The 16,556-nt window shown below is 46.7% G+C and overlaps 1 protein-coding gene and 1 long non-coding RNA gene across 2 annotated transcripts; one reads left to right on the plus strand and one right to left on the minus strand.

The window, feature by feature from the left end:
- Positions 1 to 3,108: 3,108 nt before the first annotated feature.
- On the plus strand, positions 3,109 to 5,180 carry LOC147575338 (uncharacterized). The gene is made up of 2 exons (XR_015242283.1): positions 3,109 to 3,876; positions 4,011 to 5,180. It is a non-coding gene; the product is annotated as an uncharacterized LOC147575338 (long non-coding RNA).
- On the minus strand, positions 4,759 to 12,734 carry PLA2G1B (phospholipase A2 group IB). Its single transcript, XM_025933522.2, has 4 exons — positions 12,610 to 12,734; positions 8,414 to 8,573; positions 7,774 to 7,901; positions 4,759 to 4,971 (listed from the first exon to the last, which is right to left on the minus strand). Exons 1-4 carry the CDS (start codon positions 12,641 to 12,643, stop codon positions 4,847 to 4,849), a joined length of 447 nt encoding a protein of 148 aa, XP_025789307.1. The 5' UTR covers positions 12,644 to 12,734; the 3' UTR covers positions 4,759 to 4,846.
- Positions 12,735 to 16,556: the final 3,822 nt, after the last annotated feature.

The following is a 16,556-nucleotide window of genomic DNA, read 5'->3' on the forward strand; positions in this document are numbered from 1 at the left end:
CGGGGCCTCTCCTTACCTTCTGCCATGTTGAAATCCCACTTGGGCCGAGTTAAGGGGAAGGAGGCATCTATCTGAGCCTGGTTGGTGGTGGGATTCCCGTCTGTGCCCGGAACTAGTTTTCGGGCCTCATTGAGGATTCTTTCTCTCTCCTCAGTCGTAAACAGGACCTGCAAAAGCTGCTGGCAATTGTCCCACGTGGGCTGGTGAGTAAAAAGAACAGTCTAATAAATCAATAAGCCCTGCCAGTTTCTCAGAAAACTTAGGATTCTGAGCTTTCCAATTGTAGAGGTCACTAGTGGCGAAAGGCCAATAGTGATGGGGCTGATTCCCCTCCACGTCTGGGGGTCCGGTGGCTCACAGGGGCAGAGTAGTGGAGTCGGAGGCGGAGGCGGATTGCTCCCTCTGAGCCCTCTGTCTGGTAAAGGGCGGGCTTCCCACTGGAGCATTTCCGCCTCCTGCTCTTGGAACAGTGTCTGCCTCCCCCAGAGGGGGAGGATGGTGTTCTTCCAGCATCCTAGGGGGGTTATACGGGGGAGGAAAAATTAATTCTTCTTCAGTCCCCCCTTGTAGGACACGGTAGAGGGGTACTGAAGGCTGGGTAAGACTTTTCTTGTTCTCCTTCTCTGTCCCCTGCAAAGCAAGAATGGGTTTCAGCTCCGGAGGGCGTGGAGCTAGGAAGGGCTTAAGCCAAGAGGGTGGGTCTTCTACAAGGTCCTGCCAAGTGATAATGTAAGGGAGCTGATCAGGATGGCCCGTCTTAGGCCAAGAGATGATACCCCTGACTCAGTGGATGGTAGGGAGGTGGAAGGTTCCCTCTGGTGGCCATCCGACATTGAAAGCTGGCCACTCGCTAGAACAAAAAACCTGCCACCGACGCTTTCGGACTTCCACACTGAGGTTGTTAGCTCTTCCCCTGACATCCTTAAAGTGATCAATAGAGGAGTAGTCTGAGTCTGTCCCATAACGTCCATCCAGTAAGTCCACAGAACAAAACAGAGAAACACAGAAACAGACAAACAGAGGGCCCCTAGAAACAGTCTTCCAACTTCGTGGAAGCAAAACTGAAAGCTAGACGACGGCCTCACACCGACTGGCGGGAGTGACCCGCCTCGTCTCAGATCTTTGAGGGGAATCCACGTCCCTCCAGAAGGGAGTATCGGAACGTCTTCCGAAACTCCCCGCCCGTGGTCCTCCCATGTGTCCACTTAGACCGCGCCAGGCACTACCAGAATTTCAGAAATGAGCTCACACAGAAGAGACAGGGAACAAACAGTCACTAACCATGGCCAGTCAGGCTCTCCAGGTCGGGGGCCCCTCGGGGGTCTTGGGGACCCCGGATGAGCCCCCAAATGTTATGCCCAGAATTCGTGATCCCCAAAGACCACCAGGGAGCCGAGTCCGATGCAAAAGCTAAGAGCCTTTATTTGAGCTAGCTCGAGCTCAATCCCCTACCTGCACCGACGCAGCGATGAGATGCCGGAGAGAGAGCACGAGTTTCAAAAAGCACAAAGGTTTTATAGGGATCTAGGGACAGTTGGTGGGGGTAATGGTCGTTCCCTTAGCCGATTGGCTGGGGAAGGTTCAGAGTCCCGATGCGCAGGTTGCCGGGCATGGTTTGAACGGGAAGTTTGAACAGGTGAGCGGGAAGTTACTCAAGGAGGCGTGGTCTGAAGTTTGAGCGGGAATTTCTTTCTGCAGTTTTCCTGGAAAGGGGGTCATGTCGGGGACAGTCACTCAAGATGGAGGACACAGAACAAAATGGAGTCGGCCGGCTTAGGTCCGCTCTTTCACTCACCTCTCTCTTAAATAATAGAATTTATTAAGCACACTATATCCCAAGCGCTATGTGAAATATCTTACAACACGTTTGCTCACTTAGTAAGAGTTAACCCCACAAGAAATGCTTGGACACGCATAAGAATCAGTCTTCAGTGAATGTCAGACTTTTCCTGAGAGGATCGCTTTAAGGACCATTAGGAAATTCAACACTCCTCTAAGCAGGGTGACCAACTGTCCCATATCGCCCAGTATTGAGGGGGTTTCCTGGGATGCAGGACTTTCAGTGCTAAAACCAGGATGAGTCAGTTACTCCACTCCTAGGAATAGCAGAGGTTGCCACCAAATATAAAAGTTGATTCCGGATACATTATCCTTGTTGAAATTCAAGATGGGTGCTCTGAGATCCAGATTTTTTAATTTTTGATGTCACAAAACATAAATTCTACTTCATGAAGAAAAAAAAAAGAAACTCGTCCAAGAATGGACAGTGGGTTTTTTATTAGAAAAGGAATTATAGCATGGAATCGAAACTCTTAGTATATAGACAGACTTGGATTTCCATCCCTGTTTTGCTGTTTACTAGTTATGTGAATTTGGGCAAGTGGTTAATCTTCAATATCTTTATAAATCAGGATGCTAGTAGCTACCTCATTAGGTTGTTAATGAATACCTAAAAAGGTAGTGATGCATCTGAAGCTCATAGCCCAGTACTGGAGGCACGTATGGTAAGCAGTTATCAGCTGCTATCAATAGGCTAAACCTTGGTCTCCTATTTGAGTACTCCTTTAACTAGACTCCCATGGATCTTCTCCAGAGCCACATTTCCTTTGTGTGTATCTGTCTTTCAAAAATAATTTACAGAAGCCAAGTCTGGCTTGATACAATAACGTCTTTCTAAAGAAAATAAAGAGTATTCTTCCATTTGCTTCCCCTTGGGAAAATAGTATTTATGAACAGTAACTATACAATAAGCATTTCTGTAGGAAGCATTTTACAAGGCATTGACTCACCCAATTCCCACAACCCTCTGATCTGCACACTATTATTTCTTTTGAAAGAGGAGGATCCTGAAGCTCGGAGATTTCATGTAACTAGCCCAAGGTCACCTGGCATGACCAGGCCAGTAATCAAATACCGTCCATCCAGTTCTGAACCCTTTCTTTTTTTTTTTTAATTTTTTTTTTTGACGTTTATTTATTTTTGAGACAGAGAGAGACAGAGCATGAACGGGGGAGGGGCAGAGAGAGAGGGAGACACAGAATCGGAAACAGGCTCCAGGCTCTGAGCCATCAGCCCAGAGCCTGACGCGGGGCTCAAACTCACGACTGTGAGATCGTGACCTGAGCTGAAGTCGGATGCTCAACCGACTGAGCCACCCAGGTGCCCCTGAACCCTCTTTCTTTAATGCTCTAGAAACCCAATGGGGTAACTGCGCAACTGTACTTTGGGAGGGAAGGAGGGCAAGGCTCAAGAAACTTCTTGAGGTGACCCCAACAAGGTCCTGGAAAAATGAACACGCAAGCATCAGGCGGGAAAAGGGGGAGCATTTCAAATGGAGGTAACAACAAAGGCAAAAGCAGGGAGGTCACCTTTTTTTCCCCCCTCTTGAGAGTGGGGGTTGGGGATTGAAGTGCGGACTTGGGGTGCAAAAACCCTTGGTTCGCCCAATATCCACTCGCCTCTCTCCTCGCCCCAGTTTGGCTCCCTGCACCACAACTTCCCGGCCCCCTCGTCCCTTTCCGGGATAAAAGCCCGGAGGAGTTACCGACCGGAAACTGGCAGGGAGGCTGGGGGGAGGAGGGGCGTGTGTGGGGCCGAGAGACACAGACCTGGACGCGCAAGGCAGGGAGGTGGGACCCAACGTCATACCCACGTGAGTTCGCTCTTTTTTCACCCTCGGCCCGCCCGCTGTCTTTCCGGCCGTATTGTGACCCTGGAGAGCAACGCACCTAAGACCCAGGAAGCGGCGCACGGGCCGTTGCCCGCCACCTCACCCGCGCGCCGGCTGGAGCAACCGTTACTAACCACTGCGACTGCGCCTGCGCTGGCCCCGGCTGACGCGCGAGGAAGCCAGGCCAGAGCCTGGGAGGTGCGGAGGTAGGCCGGGGGTTGGGCCGCTTTTCACCAATATAAAAAGAGGAACCACGTGTCCACAAGATACCAATCATATTTCCTACTCTGAAATCCCTGGGGGGGGGGGGGGGGGGGGGGGCGGGATCCTTGTGGTGCAGGATCACGTGATCTGAAAAGGTAAATAGAGCCACGTGGTTTTTCCTGGACTGCTGCAAACCTTGGCGCCAAGATGTACCCTCGTTGAACAATTACTTAATGAACGTGTGTGACATGGTAAGCACTGATGATACTGCGGCTGCTGAGATATAATCGCTACTTCAGAACGCTCCCAATTAAGTTTGTTTAATTATGTATTCATTTATTCTTTTTTTAATTTATTTTGAGAGAGAAAGAGCTCGCGCAGGATTGCGGGAGAGGCAGAGAGAGAGAGAGCGAGAGCCCCAGCAGACTCTGCACTGTCATTGAGGAGCCCGATGTGGGGCTCCAACCCATGAACGGCGAGATCATGACCTGAGCGGAAACAAATCAACAATTTAACGCTTAACCACCTGGGCCACCCAGGTGCCCCTTATGTATTCATTTGTACTAGTGTTTCCCGTATTACATTTCCTTTAATGAGTACCCATCAGATGCTCATGAAAAGATTACTAAAGGAATTTGTTTTCTCTCTCCCTCAGCCCTTGGGGTAATGAAAAAGAGGTAGGTTTTTACCTACGAGGATAGATTATATATTTTGATCTGGCAATAATCAGTGGCTAATCATTATTCAGGTCTTAACGGTGTTCACTTCCTAGAAATATCCCTGTCATTCAACATCCAAGGCTAAAACTAATGATGCTTACAAAGAACTAGGAAGACACTTAGTCATGTTGCATAGACAGAGGATAAAACAATATGCAAACGTGAGGCTTTTCAACAAAGTGCTTTATTGGAGGACACAAGGTAAAGTGAAGGGCATGAGGTGGGTGGAGATGATGCTCTCCAGAGGTGACACTCAATTCTTACAGTACTTCTTGGTGTCCAGGTTCTTGTGCTCCTTGTTATATGGGGCCTTTGAAAAGCAGATGGCAGCATTGCGGTCGCAGTTGCAGATGAAGGCCTCACAGGGTTTGTTTTCATCTGGAAAAGAGCAAGAGGAGAGGACTGAGCCAAGGTAGATCCTGCTTTGTCCAGTCTGGAGGGAAGGAAGAATTAACTGGAATAAATAATGGCCATTACATTCATACAAATTTGGGTTTGATAGATTAAGCAAATAAAAATACCAGAATTTCAGAAAAACAAAAAAAAATTGCAATGTTTGGAATGTAGAATAAAAAATGTTCATTGTCTATCTGGAAGTCAAATTTAATTGGACAACATGTGTTTACTCTGGCAATCCTAGGTGTGATCGATGCTGTTAGGAAAGTCCTATCTGTTTCACATCCCTAAATGAGCTCTTATAACCCACAGAGCTATAGATCTTTGATAACATAGGCAAGCAATTTATAAACAATATGGAAAACACTAAAACATATACTCGAAGCAGCAAAGTATTGTGCATATAAACTTAGTGAAGTTTAGCAAGCAAATTTCTCTACTTTAAAACACATTTTAAAAATTACAGAAGAGGGGCACCTGGGTGGCTCAGTTGGTTAAGCGTCCGACTTCAGCTCAGGTCATGATCTCACGGTTTGTGAGTTTGAGCCCCGAGTCAGGCTCTGTGCTGACAGCTCAGAGCCTGGAGCCTGCTTTGGATTTTGTCTCCTTCTCTCTCTACCCCTCCCCACTTATACTCTGCCTCTCAAAAATAAATGAATGTAAAAAATTTTTAAAATAAAAATAAAAATTGCAGAACATTCTTACAGTAGAATATTTTACAGATATTTAAAACAATTAAGTACACCTATCTGTGGAAGTGTTTCCAAGATATTTTATTAAAGGAAAATGAAGGGCAATGCATCTAACTAGTTATCTTGGGTAGCAGGATTATAGGCACCTTCCACTTTCCATGATATATTTCTGTAGAGTTTGAAATTACACTACTTTGGCCTTGTTTATTTTTATAGCCAAAAGAAACAACAATGATAACTTTTAAAATGCATTTCAAATTTGTTATCTATAATTTAATTATGTACTTCTGCTTACGTTCAATAATCTTATTAAAGTTTTGTTTCTCTCTGATCCTTTTTTTTTTTTAAGAGAGAGAGAGTGAGTGGGTGGGAGAGAGGGGCAGAGGTCATGATCCCAGGGTCATGGGACTGAGCCCCACTTTGGGCTCTGCACTGAGCATGGAGCCTGCTTAAGATTCTTTCTCTCTCCCTCTGCCCCTCTCTCCTATTTGCATTCTCTCTCTAAAAAAAAAAAAAAAATAAGTAAATTAAAAAAATAAAAGGGAAGGCTGCACAGAGAAAGCGACATTTGAAGTCCTGGAATGAGACTTCACATGGGAAGTGTTTCATGCAGAAGGAACAAAGGACTTGAGGTGGGCACGTGCCTAGCTACAATTAAAACGATAAAAATGTTATTCCAAGGATAAGCACAAATGAACACAGAGCTATGAAATCGTTTATTCCTTAAGATGGTGGGATTCCTGGAGCGCTTGAGTGACTCCATCGGTTAAGCATCTGATGCTTGATTTCGGCTCAGGTCATGATCTCAAGTTGCTGCATCAGATTAGGCTCTGTGCTGACAGCATGCTTGGGATCCACACCCCCCCCCAAATAAATAAATAAACAAACAAATAAATAAACTTTAACAGTGCTTTAAAAAAGATGGTGGGATTCCTGGTAACTTTTTTCTTGGCCCTCTGGATTTGAGTTACAGTTATTCCAATGATGTACGTACAGTTTTGGAAAGTGGGACCCGTCTGTGAGTGCATAGAAAAGAGTAGTGAAAATCCAGAATGCTAGCCTAGCATGACAATACTATTCACCTCTGAACTGTCTGCCCTTCAGAACCACCTTCATAAAGGGACACATTTCACCATGAGCTGTGCATAACTTAGTGGTTAAGACCAGAACCTTTGAAATCAGAAACAACTGAGTTCCAATGCTGACCCTACCACTTACAAGCTCTGTGATTTGGGGCAAGTAGCTATTTTTGAGCCTCAGCTTCCTCACCTGTAAAATGGGATTAATAAAACATATATATGCTCAGCGTACTCCCTGGTATGTAATAAGAAACTAATAAATGGTAGTTCCAAGCTCCTTTCATGAAATAACGAAGCTATATAGCATGGCAGTTAAGAACAGAGACCTTGGAGCCATATAAACCTGTTCAAAACCAGACACCCCAGGGTGTCTGGGTGGCTCAGTTGGTTAAGCATCTGACTCTTCATTTTGGCTCAGGTCATGAATTTACAATCTGTGACATGGAGCCCCTATAGGCTCCTTGTAGGACTCTGTGCCGGCAGTGCAGAACCTACTTGGGATTCTCTCTCTCCCTCTCTCTCTGCCCCTCTCCCGCATTCTATCTCTCCCTCTGTCTCTCAAAAACAAAAACAAAACCCCCCAGAAAAACCCAAATGGGGCGCCTGGGTGGCTCAGTCGGTTAAGTGTCTGACTTCGACTTCTGCTCAGGTCATGATCTCATGGTTCATGAGTCCGAGCCTGCAACAGGCTCTGTGCTGACAGCTCAGAGTCTGGAGCCTGCTTAGGATTCTATGTCTACCTCCCTCTCTGCCCCTCCTCTGCTCGCACTCTGTCTCTCTCAAAAATAAAATAAACATTAATAAAAAAATTTCAAAAGTTCTGAAACTGCTAAAAAAAAAAAAAGCCCCAAACAGTGGGTGTCCCAGTTTCCTCATCTGTCAAACAAGTATAATAATAATACCTATCTCATAGGATTGTTGCCAGGATTAAAGGAGACACAGCTTGGCACCAAGGTGATCAATAAATGGTGGATATCATTACTATTATTTCTTCCACAAAGGAGTTAACCTACCGCTGCAGGTGATCTCAGAGCCAGAGCATGAGTATGAGTAGGTTTTGGTGTAGGGGTTGTCCAGGAGGAATTTACAGCTGTCCAGTTTCTTGGCTTGTGAGTAGCAGTGGTCGTGTGTCTGGCAACACCTAAAGAGTGGGGGAAGGACAGAGCTCAGGCAGGGGCAGGGCAGCAGGGCAGGCTCATTAAGGGGAATGATTTAGCTGACATGTTCCGGAAGATATTTATCCTGTGGCTTGAAAAATGTAAGTCCTTTTATCGTGTTTATTGAAGGCGATTTAAAAATGGGTTGCAGGAATATCGTACAATCACGTATGTGTTCTGAAGATGCAGTGAGAGTCTTAACCACTGCTGGAAGAGGACAATCCAATCGACGCTGTGGTGTTTTGTGATGCAATATTCTGCCACTAGAGGGCAGCAGCATCCACTATTGCTTGACATCAACCTTCCGCCTTTGCTCCTAACCGAGAGCACTGGATTCAGGGGCCTCTTGGAGCATTTTTGTTTATACAAGAGTTGAAAATATGTTACCCTTAGCAAATATGCAAATCCATTTTCTGTGCCTCCTCGTGAGATCCTTGGCTTGTGCCCTCCCCCCACCGCACGGGCACTCCCCTCTCCCTGCCGATCAATCACTCACTTGTCCAGTTCATCCACAGGCGTGCCGGATCCACCCAGGCCACAGTAGCAGCCGTAGTCGGTGTAATCCCTCACGGGGTCACTCTCGGGGATCGTACACTTGATCATGTTGCGGAGCTGCCACACTGCCCGCGGGCTGACGCCCCCCTCAGCAGCACCCACTGCAAGAAAACACAGCCAGAGTTTAAATCCATCCTGATTGGCTCTGCCAGCGCCCAGGGGCCCCACTGCCTCCTGCCTGCTCTCTGGCCCCACGCTGCCTTCCACCCCTCCAGCTGCCTCCTCGGAAGAGAGCTGGACACAGAAACCTGGTAATGTAAATGAGGATTTTTTCTTTTTATAAAGCTTTTAAAAAATATTTTTTATGGAGGGGCACCTGGGTGGCTCAGTCGGTTAAGCGTCCAACTTCAGCTCAGGTCACGATCTCACAGACCGTGAGTTGGAGCCCCGCGTCGGGCTCTGGGCTGATGGCTCAGAGTCTGGAGCCTGCTTCCGGTTCTGTGTCTCCCTCTCTGTCTGCCCCTCCCCCATTCATGCTCTGTCTCTGTCTCAAAAATAAACGTTAAAAAAATTTTTTTTTATCGAGATAAAATTCACATAACAAAATTCACCATTTAAACACTGAAAATGGACATTTCATGGGCACCTGGGTGGCTCAGTCAGTTGAGCGTCAGACTTGGACTTAGGTCATGATCTCAGGGTTCGTGGGTTCCAGCCCTGCACTGGAATAGCTGCTGTCAGTGCAGCGCCCGCTTCTGATCGTCTGTCGCCCCCCACCCCCCCCCCCCCCGCCCTTCTCCCCTCTCAAGCGGGCTTGCGCACTCTCAAAAATAAATAAAAAATAGTTTTAAAAATGTACATTTCTGTGGTTTTTAGTATATTCACAGAGTTGTGGAACCATCACCACTAAATCTAGAACATTTTCATCACCCCCAAAAGAACATCCTGTTCCCATTAGCATTCCTTCCCCTTTTCTCCTCTCCCCTCTGGCAACCAGCAAACTCTATGGATTTTCCTATTATGAACACTTCATGTAAATGGAATCATACAGCATAATTTTTTTTAAGTTTACCAGTCCTTTTTTAAAAAAGTTTATTTATTTTGAGAGAGATAGAGCATGAGAGCAGAGGAGAGACAGACAGAGGGAGAAAGAGAATCCCAAGCAGGCTCTGCACTATCAGCACATAGCCCGTAAGCCGAGCTTGAACTCACAAACTGTGAGATCATAATCTGAGCCGAAATCAATAGTCGATACTTAACCTACGGAGCCACCCAGGCACCCCTAGCACAATGTTTTTGATGTTCATCCACATTATAACATATATCAATACTTCATTCCTTTTATAGTTGAATAGTATTCCACTATGTGGAGGGACCGCATTTCGTTTATCCATTTATCACTTGATAGACATTTGGGTTGTTTATACTTTTTGGTTCTCATGAATAGTGCTGCTATTAACAGTTGTGCACTAGTTTTTGTGTAAACATGTTTTCTATGAGGTCCCCATTATTTATCCAGCAAATATTTATTGAGCACCAATTATGGGCCAGTCACTGCTGTAGGAACTGAAATACATCAGTGAGCAAATAGAAAATCTGTAACCTCATTCAGTTTATAAAGCTCAATGCTTTTGAGTTTATAAAGCTCCCTAGTAGGGTAGAAAAACAGTAAGCAATAAATGAAATAAATAAGGAAATCGGGTCCTTTGTTAGAGCTCCAGGCTCTGAGCATGGTAAGGGGAATCTAAAATGGATTAGGTGGGAGGGGCGCCCGGGTGGCTCAGTGGGTTAAGTGTCCCACTTCAGCTCAGGTCGTGATCTTGCAGTTTGTGGGTTCAAGCCCCGTGTCGGACTCTGTGCTGACAGCTCAGATCCTGGAGCCTGCTTCAGATTCTGTGCCTTCTCCTCTCTCTGCCCCTCCCATGCTCTGTCTCTCAATAATAAATAAACATTTAATTAAAAAAAAATAAAATGGGTTAGGTGGGAGGCGCCTGGGTGGCTCAGTCCATTAAGCATCCGACTCTTGACTTCAGCTCAGGTCATGATCTCACGGTTCCTGAATTTGAGCCCCATGCTAGGCTCTGTGCTGACAGCACTGAGCCTGCTTGGGATTCTCTCTCTGTCCCTCCCCCACTCATGTGCGTGTGCATGCTTGCTCTCTCTTTCTCTCTCAAAATAAATAAACTTAAAAAAAAGGATGGGTTAGGTGGGGATGTGGCGGGGTTGAGATGGGGCAGGAGCATAAAGAGGCCTGTGTGGCCTTCCATCCTCAACAGGACAAGCTCTCTTCTGCCTCAAGGCCCACACACCTGCCATTCCCTCTGACTGGCACACTTTGTCATCTTTTTTTTTTTTTTCAAATGTTTATTTATTTTTGAGAGAGAGACAGAGACAGTGCGGTAGGGGGAAAGAGAGAAGGAGGGAGACACAGAATCTGAAGCAGGCTCCAGGCTCTGAGCTGTCAGCACAGAGCCCGATGTGGGGCTGGAACCCACGAACTGGGAGATTATGATCCCAGCCGAAGTCGGATGCTTAACCTAGCTACCCAGTCGCCTTGACCTGTCATCTTTTCAAAAGGCTGGAGGATCTTGTTTTAAATGCCACCTCTTCTTTCTTGACCACCTAAGCCAAGTGGCTCCTCTGCTATCATTTTTCTTTATGTTATTTGCTTCATAGTACCTATAGCAGTCTGTATCTGTCATTTATTTATGCCTCCCTCTCACTGGACCATAAAGTCAAGGACAGGCCTCAGGGCTTTTGTTCCCCAGGGTCTGACACATAGTAGGTGCTCAATAAGTATCTATTAAATAAGTTTTTAAAAAGTCTTCTTGTAGCTGAGCGCTTGCCCAAACCAGGCACAAGGCTTGGCACAGCAGACTCAGGAGGCAGGACCCCTTCACCTCATTTTCAGGGCCAGCCCCTGTGAGATTTGGGGCCCTGAAGAGGGCGCTACATGATTTTGGGGTCCCATTCAAGTGGCCACCAGTATCATCTTTTTGCCCCATGCCTTGCCCTTTCTTCCCTTGATCTGCCGTGCACACTGGAGCCACTCCATATGCTTATACCCCAGGGCAAAGGGAGGGTGGCAGCTGGTCACGCTCCCCTGTGAGCAGCCTCCACACTGGCAGCAGACAGACAGGAGTGGCCTGGCTACCTTGGCCCATCTCCAGACCGACCTCCCCCCCCCCCCCCCCCCCCGCCGCCGCCTGCTTCCCTGTTTTCTCAGTCTCTGATCCAGCCAGCTCTGCTCTTTGCACAGGCCAGACCTACACAAAGCTAATTTTCACGTGTGTGCCTGTGTGTGTGTGGAGGGAGGGGAGGGGAACTCGTCCATCTAGAAGTCCTCAGTCTCAACCCAGAGCCTGATACCTTGGAGGCTCTGATATATCAGTGTTGAATGGATGAATGAGGTGGGATTTGAATTCCAATATATCTGATTCCATGGATTCATTCAATAAATGGTGCAAACAGCTCTATCATTGCTCTCATGGAGCCCATACTTCAATATGGGTGGAGGATAAAAAAGGAGGGGCACCTGGGTGGCTCAGTCGGTTAAGTGTCCAGCTCTTGATGTCAGCTCAGGTCTTTTTTTTTTTTAATATTTATTTTATTTTTGTGTGAGAGAAAGAGAGAGAGATGGAGTGCCAGTGGGGGAGGGGCAGAGAGAGAAGGAGGCACAGAATCCAAAACAAAGCAGGCTCCAGGCTCTGAGCTGTCAGCACAGAGCCCAATGCGGGGCTTGAACCCACGCACTGTGAGATCATGACCTGAGCCAAAGTCAGATGCTTAACCGACTGAGCCCCCTAGGAGCCCCTCAGCTCAGGTTTTGATCTCAGGGTTGTGAGTTCAAGCCCCGTGTTGGTAGAGTTTACCGAAAAAAAAAAAAAAAATTAAAGCTTTAAGAAAAGGGAATGCATCAACAAGAAACAAGATACAAATTGCAGGCAAATGTAGGTGCTGGGAAGACCCCAGGCCAAGGCAATATGGTAGAGGGCAGGTAGGCCCTTCTGAGGAGGGTCATCTGAATTTGGACCTGAAGGTTGGAAAGGTGCCAACTGTGGGGGAATTTGTTATGGGAGCTGTTAAGCCCCATAGAGAGCCCCCAAAAAAGCCTCCAAGGCTGGCCAGCCTTTGTGACCTGTGACCCCCATTCCAGAGAAGTGAGATCTTAGCGCTGAGCTGAGGAGACTCACCTACCTGTAAGCAGAGCAGCCAGCACAAGGAATTTCATCCTGTTAAGTTGCCGAGCAAGAGAAAGGACTAAAGCCACCTACTGCCTCTCTCTTTATACCCATACCATGTCTCCAAGATAAGGCTGTAGTGTTTGCTTTGCTCCCAACCTGCTCTGAATTGGCCTTGAACCTGTCTGTTGCAGGAATAACCTTTACCGACGAGCAAGCCCTGCCAGCAAGGGATCATTGGAAAAAGGGGGATATGTGTTGGTCATCTGCATCTTTCTGGAATTTGTATGGCTTGGAATCTTGACCCTCCCCCCACCCCTTTGCACTCAGCCCACTGCTGTCATTGCCTCCATGTCTTATGGGTCTGAGCTGTGGGTCTCAGTGAATAGTCCCCATCAATCATGCATTTAACAGATGAGCAAATGGGTTCAGAGAGGTGAAGTAACTTGCCTGAGGTCACACAGCCATCTAATGGCGGGGAGCAGGGGCCCACACTTAGGCATGTCTGATTCTTTCTTTTTTTAAGTTTATTTATTTACTTTTGAGGGAGGGAAGGAATGAGGGAGAGAGAGAAAGGCAGAAAGAGAAGGAGAGAAAGGATCCCAAGCAGGCTCTATGCTGCCAGTGCAGAGCCCGATGCAGGGCTCCATCCCACAACTGTGAGATCATGAACTGAGCTGAAACCAAGAGTTGGAGGCTTAACCGGCTGAGCCACCCAGGCGACCCTAGGCATGTCTGATTCTAAGGCACATGTTTTATTTTTCTGCACTACATTAATACCACCCCTCCTTCATTCTCCAGTGTGGGTTTGCAAGGACACCCTGGACTTTGGAGTTCCAAAGACTTGGATCTGACTTGTAGAATGAAAGCGCACATATCAAATATTTGTATAACATTTTTTAGGAGAAATTCACATAGCATAAAATTAACCATTTTATTTTATTGTTTTTTAAATGTTTTATTTATTTTGTGGGGAACCTGGGTGGCTCAGTCAGTTGAGCATCCGATTTCGGCTCCGGTCATGATCTCATGGTTCGTGAGTTCAAGCCCCGCATCGGGCTCTCCGCTGTCAGCTCATAGCCTGCTTCAGATCCTCTGTCCCCCTCTCTCTCTGCTCCTCCCCCCACCTTGCTCATTCTCTCTCTCTCTTTCTCTCTCAAACATAAACAAGAAGCATTAAAAAATGTTTTATTTATTTTTGAGAGTGAGTGGGGGAGGTGCAGAAAAGGAGGGGAGAGAGGATCTGAAGGGGGCTCTGCACTGAGAGCAGAGAGCCCAATGCTCACAAACTGTGAGATCATGACCTGAGCCAAGGTCAGACACTCAAATCAACTGAGCCACCCAGTTGCCCCAGCCATTTTTTTTAAGTTTTTTTTTTTTTTAATGTTTGTTTATTTTTGAGAGATAGAGACAGAGTGTGAGTGGGGGAGGGGCAGAGGGAGAGGGAGACACAGAATCCCAAGCAGGCTCCAGGCTTTGAGCTGTCAGCACAGAGCCTGATGCAGGGCTCAAACCCACCAACCACGAGATCATGACCTGAGCTGAATTCAGACACTCAACCGACTGAGCCACCCAGGTGCCCCTCAACCATTTTATTTTTAAAGTGAACAATCCAGGGGTGCCTGGCTGACTCAGTTTAAAGAATATACGACTAGGGGCGCCTGGGTGGCGCAGTCGGTTAAGCGTCCGACTTCAGCCAGGTCACGATCTCGCGGTCCGTGAGTTCGAGCCCCGCGTCAGGCTCTGGGCTGATGGCTCGGAGCCTGGAGCCTGTTTCCGATTCTGTGTCTCCCTCTCTCTCTGCCCCTCCCCCGTTCATGCTCTGTCTCCCTCTGTCCCAAAAATAAATAAAAAACGTTGAAAAAAAATTTAAAAAAAATAAAGAATATACGACTATTGATCTCAGGGTTGTTATGAGTTCAAGCCCCATGTTGGGTGTAGAGATTGCCAAACCAAACACTTAAAAAAAAAAAGTTAAGTGAACAACTCAGAGGCATTTATTACATTCAGTGTTGTGCAACCACCCTCTCTGGTTCCAGAACATTTTCATTCTCCCCACCCCTGCAAAGGAAACCCCATACCCCTTAGCAGTCATTCTCTCCCAGCCCCTGGCAACCACTGATCTGCTTTCTGTCTCTATAGATTTACCTATTCTAGATATTTCACATAATATGTTCTTTTTTTTAAATTTTTTTCATCTTTATTTATTTTTGAGAGAGAGAGAGACAGAGTGTATGCAGGGAAGAAGCAGAGAGAGAGGGAGACACAGACTCCGAAGCAGGCTCCAGGCTCTGAGCTGCCAGCACAGAGCCTGACGTGGGGCTCGAACTCATGAACTGTGAGATCATGACCTGAGCTGAAGTTGACGCTCAGCCGACTGAGCCACCCAGGCGCCCCTAATATGTTCTTTCAAAAAAATTTTTTTAACGTTTATTTATTTTTGAGAGACATGAGAGAGACAGAACAGAGCATGAGTGGGGGAGGAGCAGATAGAGAGGGAGACACAGAGTCTGAAGCAGGCTCTAGGCTCTGAGCTGTCAGCACAGAGCCTGATGTGGGGCTCAAACCCACCAACCATGAGATCATGATCTGAGCTGAAATCAGACACTTAACAGACTGAGCCACCCAGGCACTCGTCACATAATATGTTCTATTTTATAATCAGTTTACTTGGTGCTCTCCTACTTAGTACTCACATGATTTCTACAACAGCCCTGTGAGGTGGGGAGGCAGACCCTATTATTTTTACTTTATGTGTTTATTCATTTACTTACTTTTCCTGAGTAGAGAGTCCCCACATACCCTCCTGCCCCACCTTGCCCTCTCCCATAGGCTTCACCTGTTATTAATATCTTGCATTAGTAACATATCTAACATTAGTAAATGGTATATTTGTTACAATTCATGAACCAACATCGATACATGATTAGTATCAGAAAGGATATTAGTAAAATTCAAGCCCATAGTTTATTCAGATTTCTTTAGTTCTCACCAAATGTCCTTTTCCTGTTCCAGGATTCAATCCAAGATAGCACATTATATTAAGTTGTCATGTCTTTGTAGTCTCCTCTTGGCTGTGATAGTTTCTCAGACTCCCTTATTGTTGATGACCTTGGTAGTTGTGAGGAATTGCAGTCAGGTATATCATAGGATGCCCCTCTGTTACAATTTGTCTGATGTTTCTCTTCTAATCAGAATACGGATTGGTTATAGGTTTGCGGGAGGAAGATCAGAGGTTAAGTGCCACTTTCATCGCACTGCCATGTTATGTTTAATCATCTCTTGTCCTGGGATGCATCTTGGCCACATTCCAGATGAGGACACTGAGGCTCAGCCTGAGGTAGGGCTGGAAATGGCCATGCCCGGACGTGAACCCATACCTGCTTCTTCCCGCTGAACCATTTCCTTCTATGCTGGGTAAGGTTATGCCATGTCCGAGTCAGTACAGAATCAACTGGCCTAATTCTAACCCTGTGGCCTCTGCTCAAGCCCTCCAGGATTCCAGCTCTCTATACTTTTCCTTTGAGCATGTACCGGGGCCAAAAAAAGAAGAAATCCGTCTGGAAGGGCTCCCCTATTTTATCCCAAACCAGTAACCCCAGGAAAATTCCTTCAGCTAATGAGATAACACTGAAACAGCTTTTAGTAAACAGATGGGGAAACTGAGGCCCAGCAAGGGCAAGTGATTTGTTTGCTTGGGACTGACTCTTCCCCCACCGGACCCAGGATTTTAAGTCATCCTTTGCTTCATATGTGCCTAAGGGTTGTTGTTGTTGTTGTTGTTTTATGTTTATTTATTTCTGAGACAGAGACAGAGCATGAGTGCGGGAGGGGCAGACAGAGAGGGAGACACAGAATCTGAAGCAGGCTCCTGGCTCTGAGCTGTCAGCACAGAGCCCAATGCAGGGCTCAAACTCACAAACCATGAGATCATGACCTGAGCCGAAGTCGGTCGCTCAACCG

The sequence above is a fragment of the Puma concolor genome, chromosome D3 (assembly GCF_028749965.1).
Source record: "Puma concolor isolate L17-30 chromosome D3, mPumCon1.1.hap2, whole genome shotgun sequence".
Classification (NCBI taxonomy): Eukaryota; Metazoa; Chordata; class Mammalia; order Carnivora; family Felidae; genus Puma; species Puma concolor.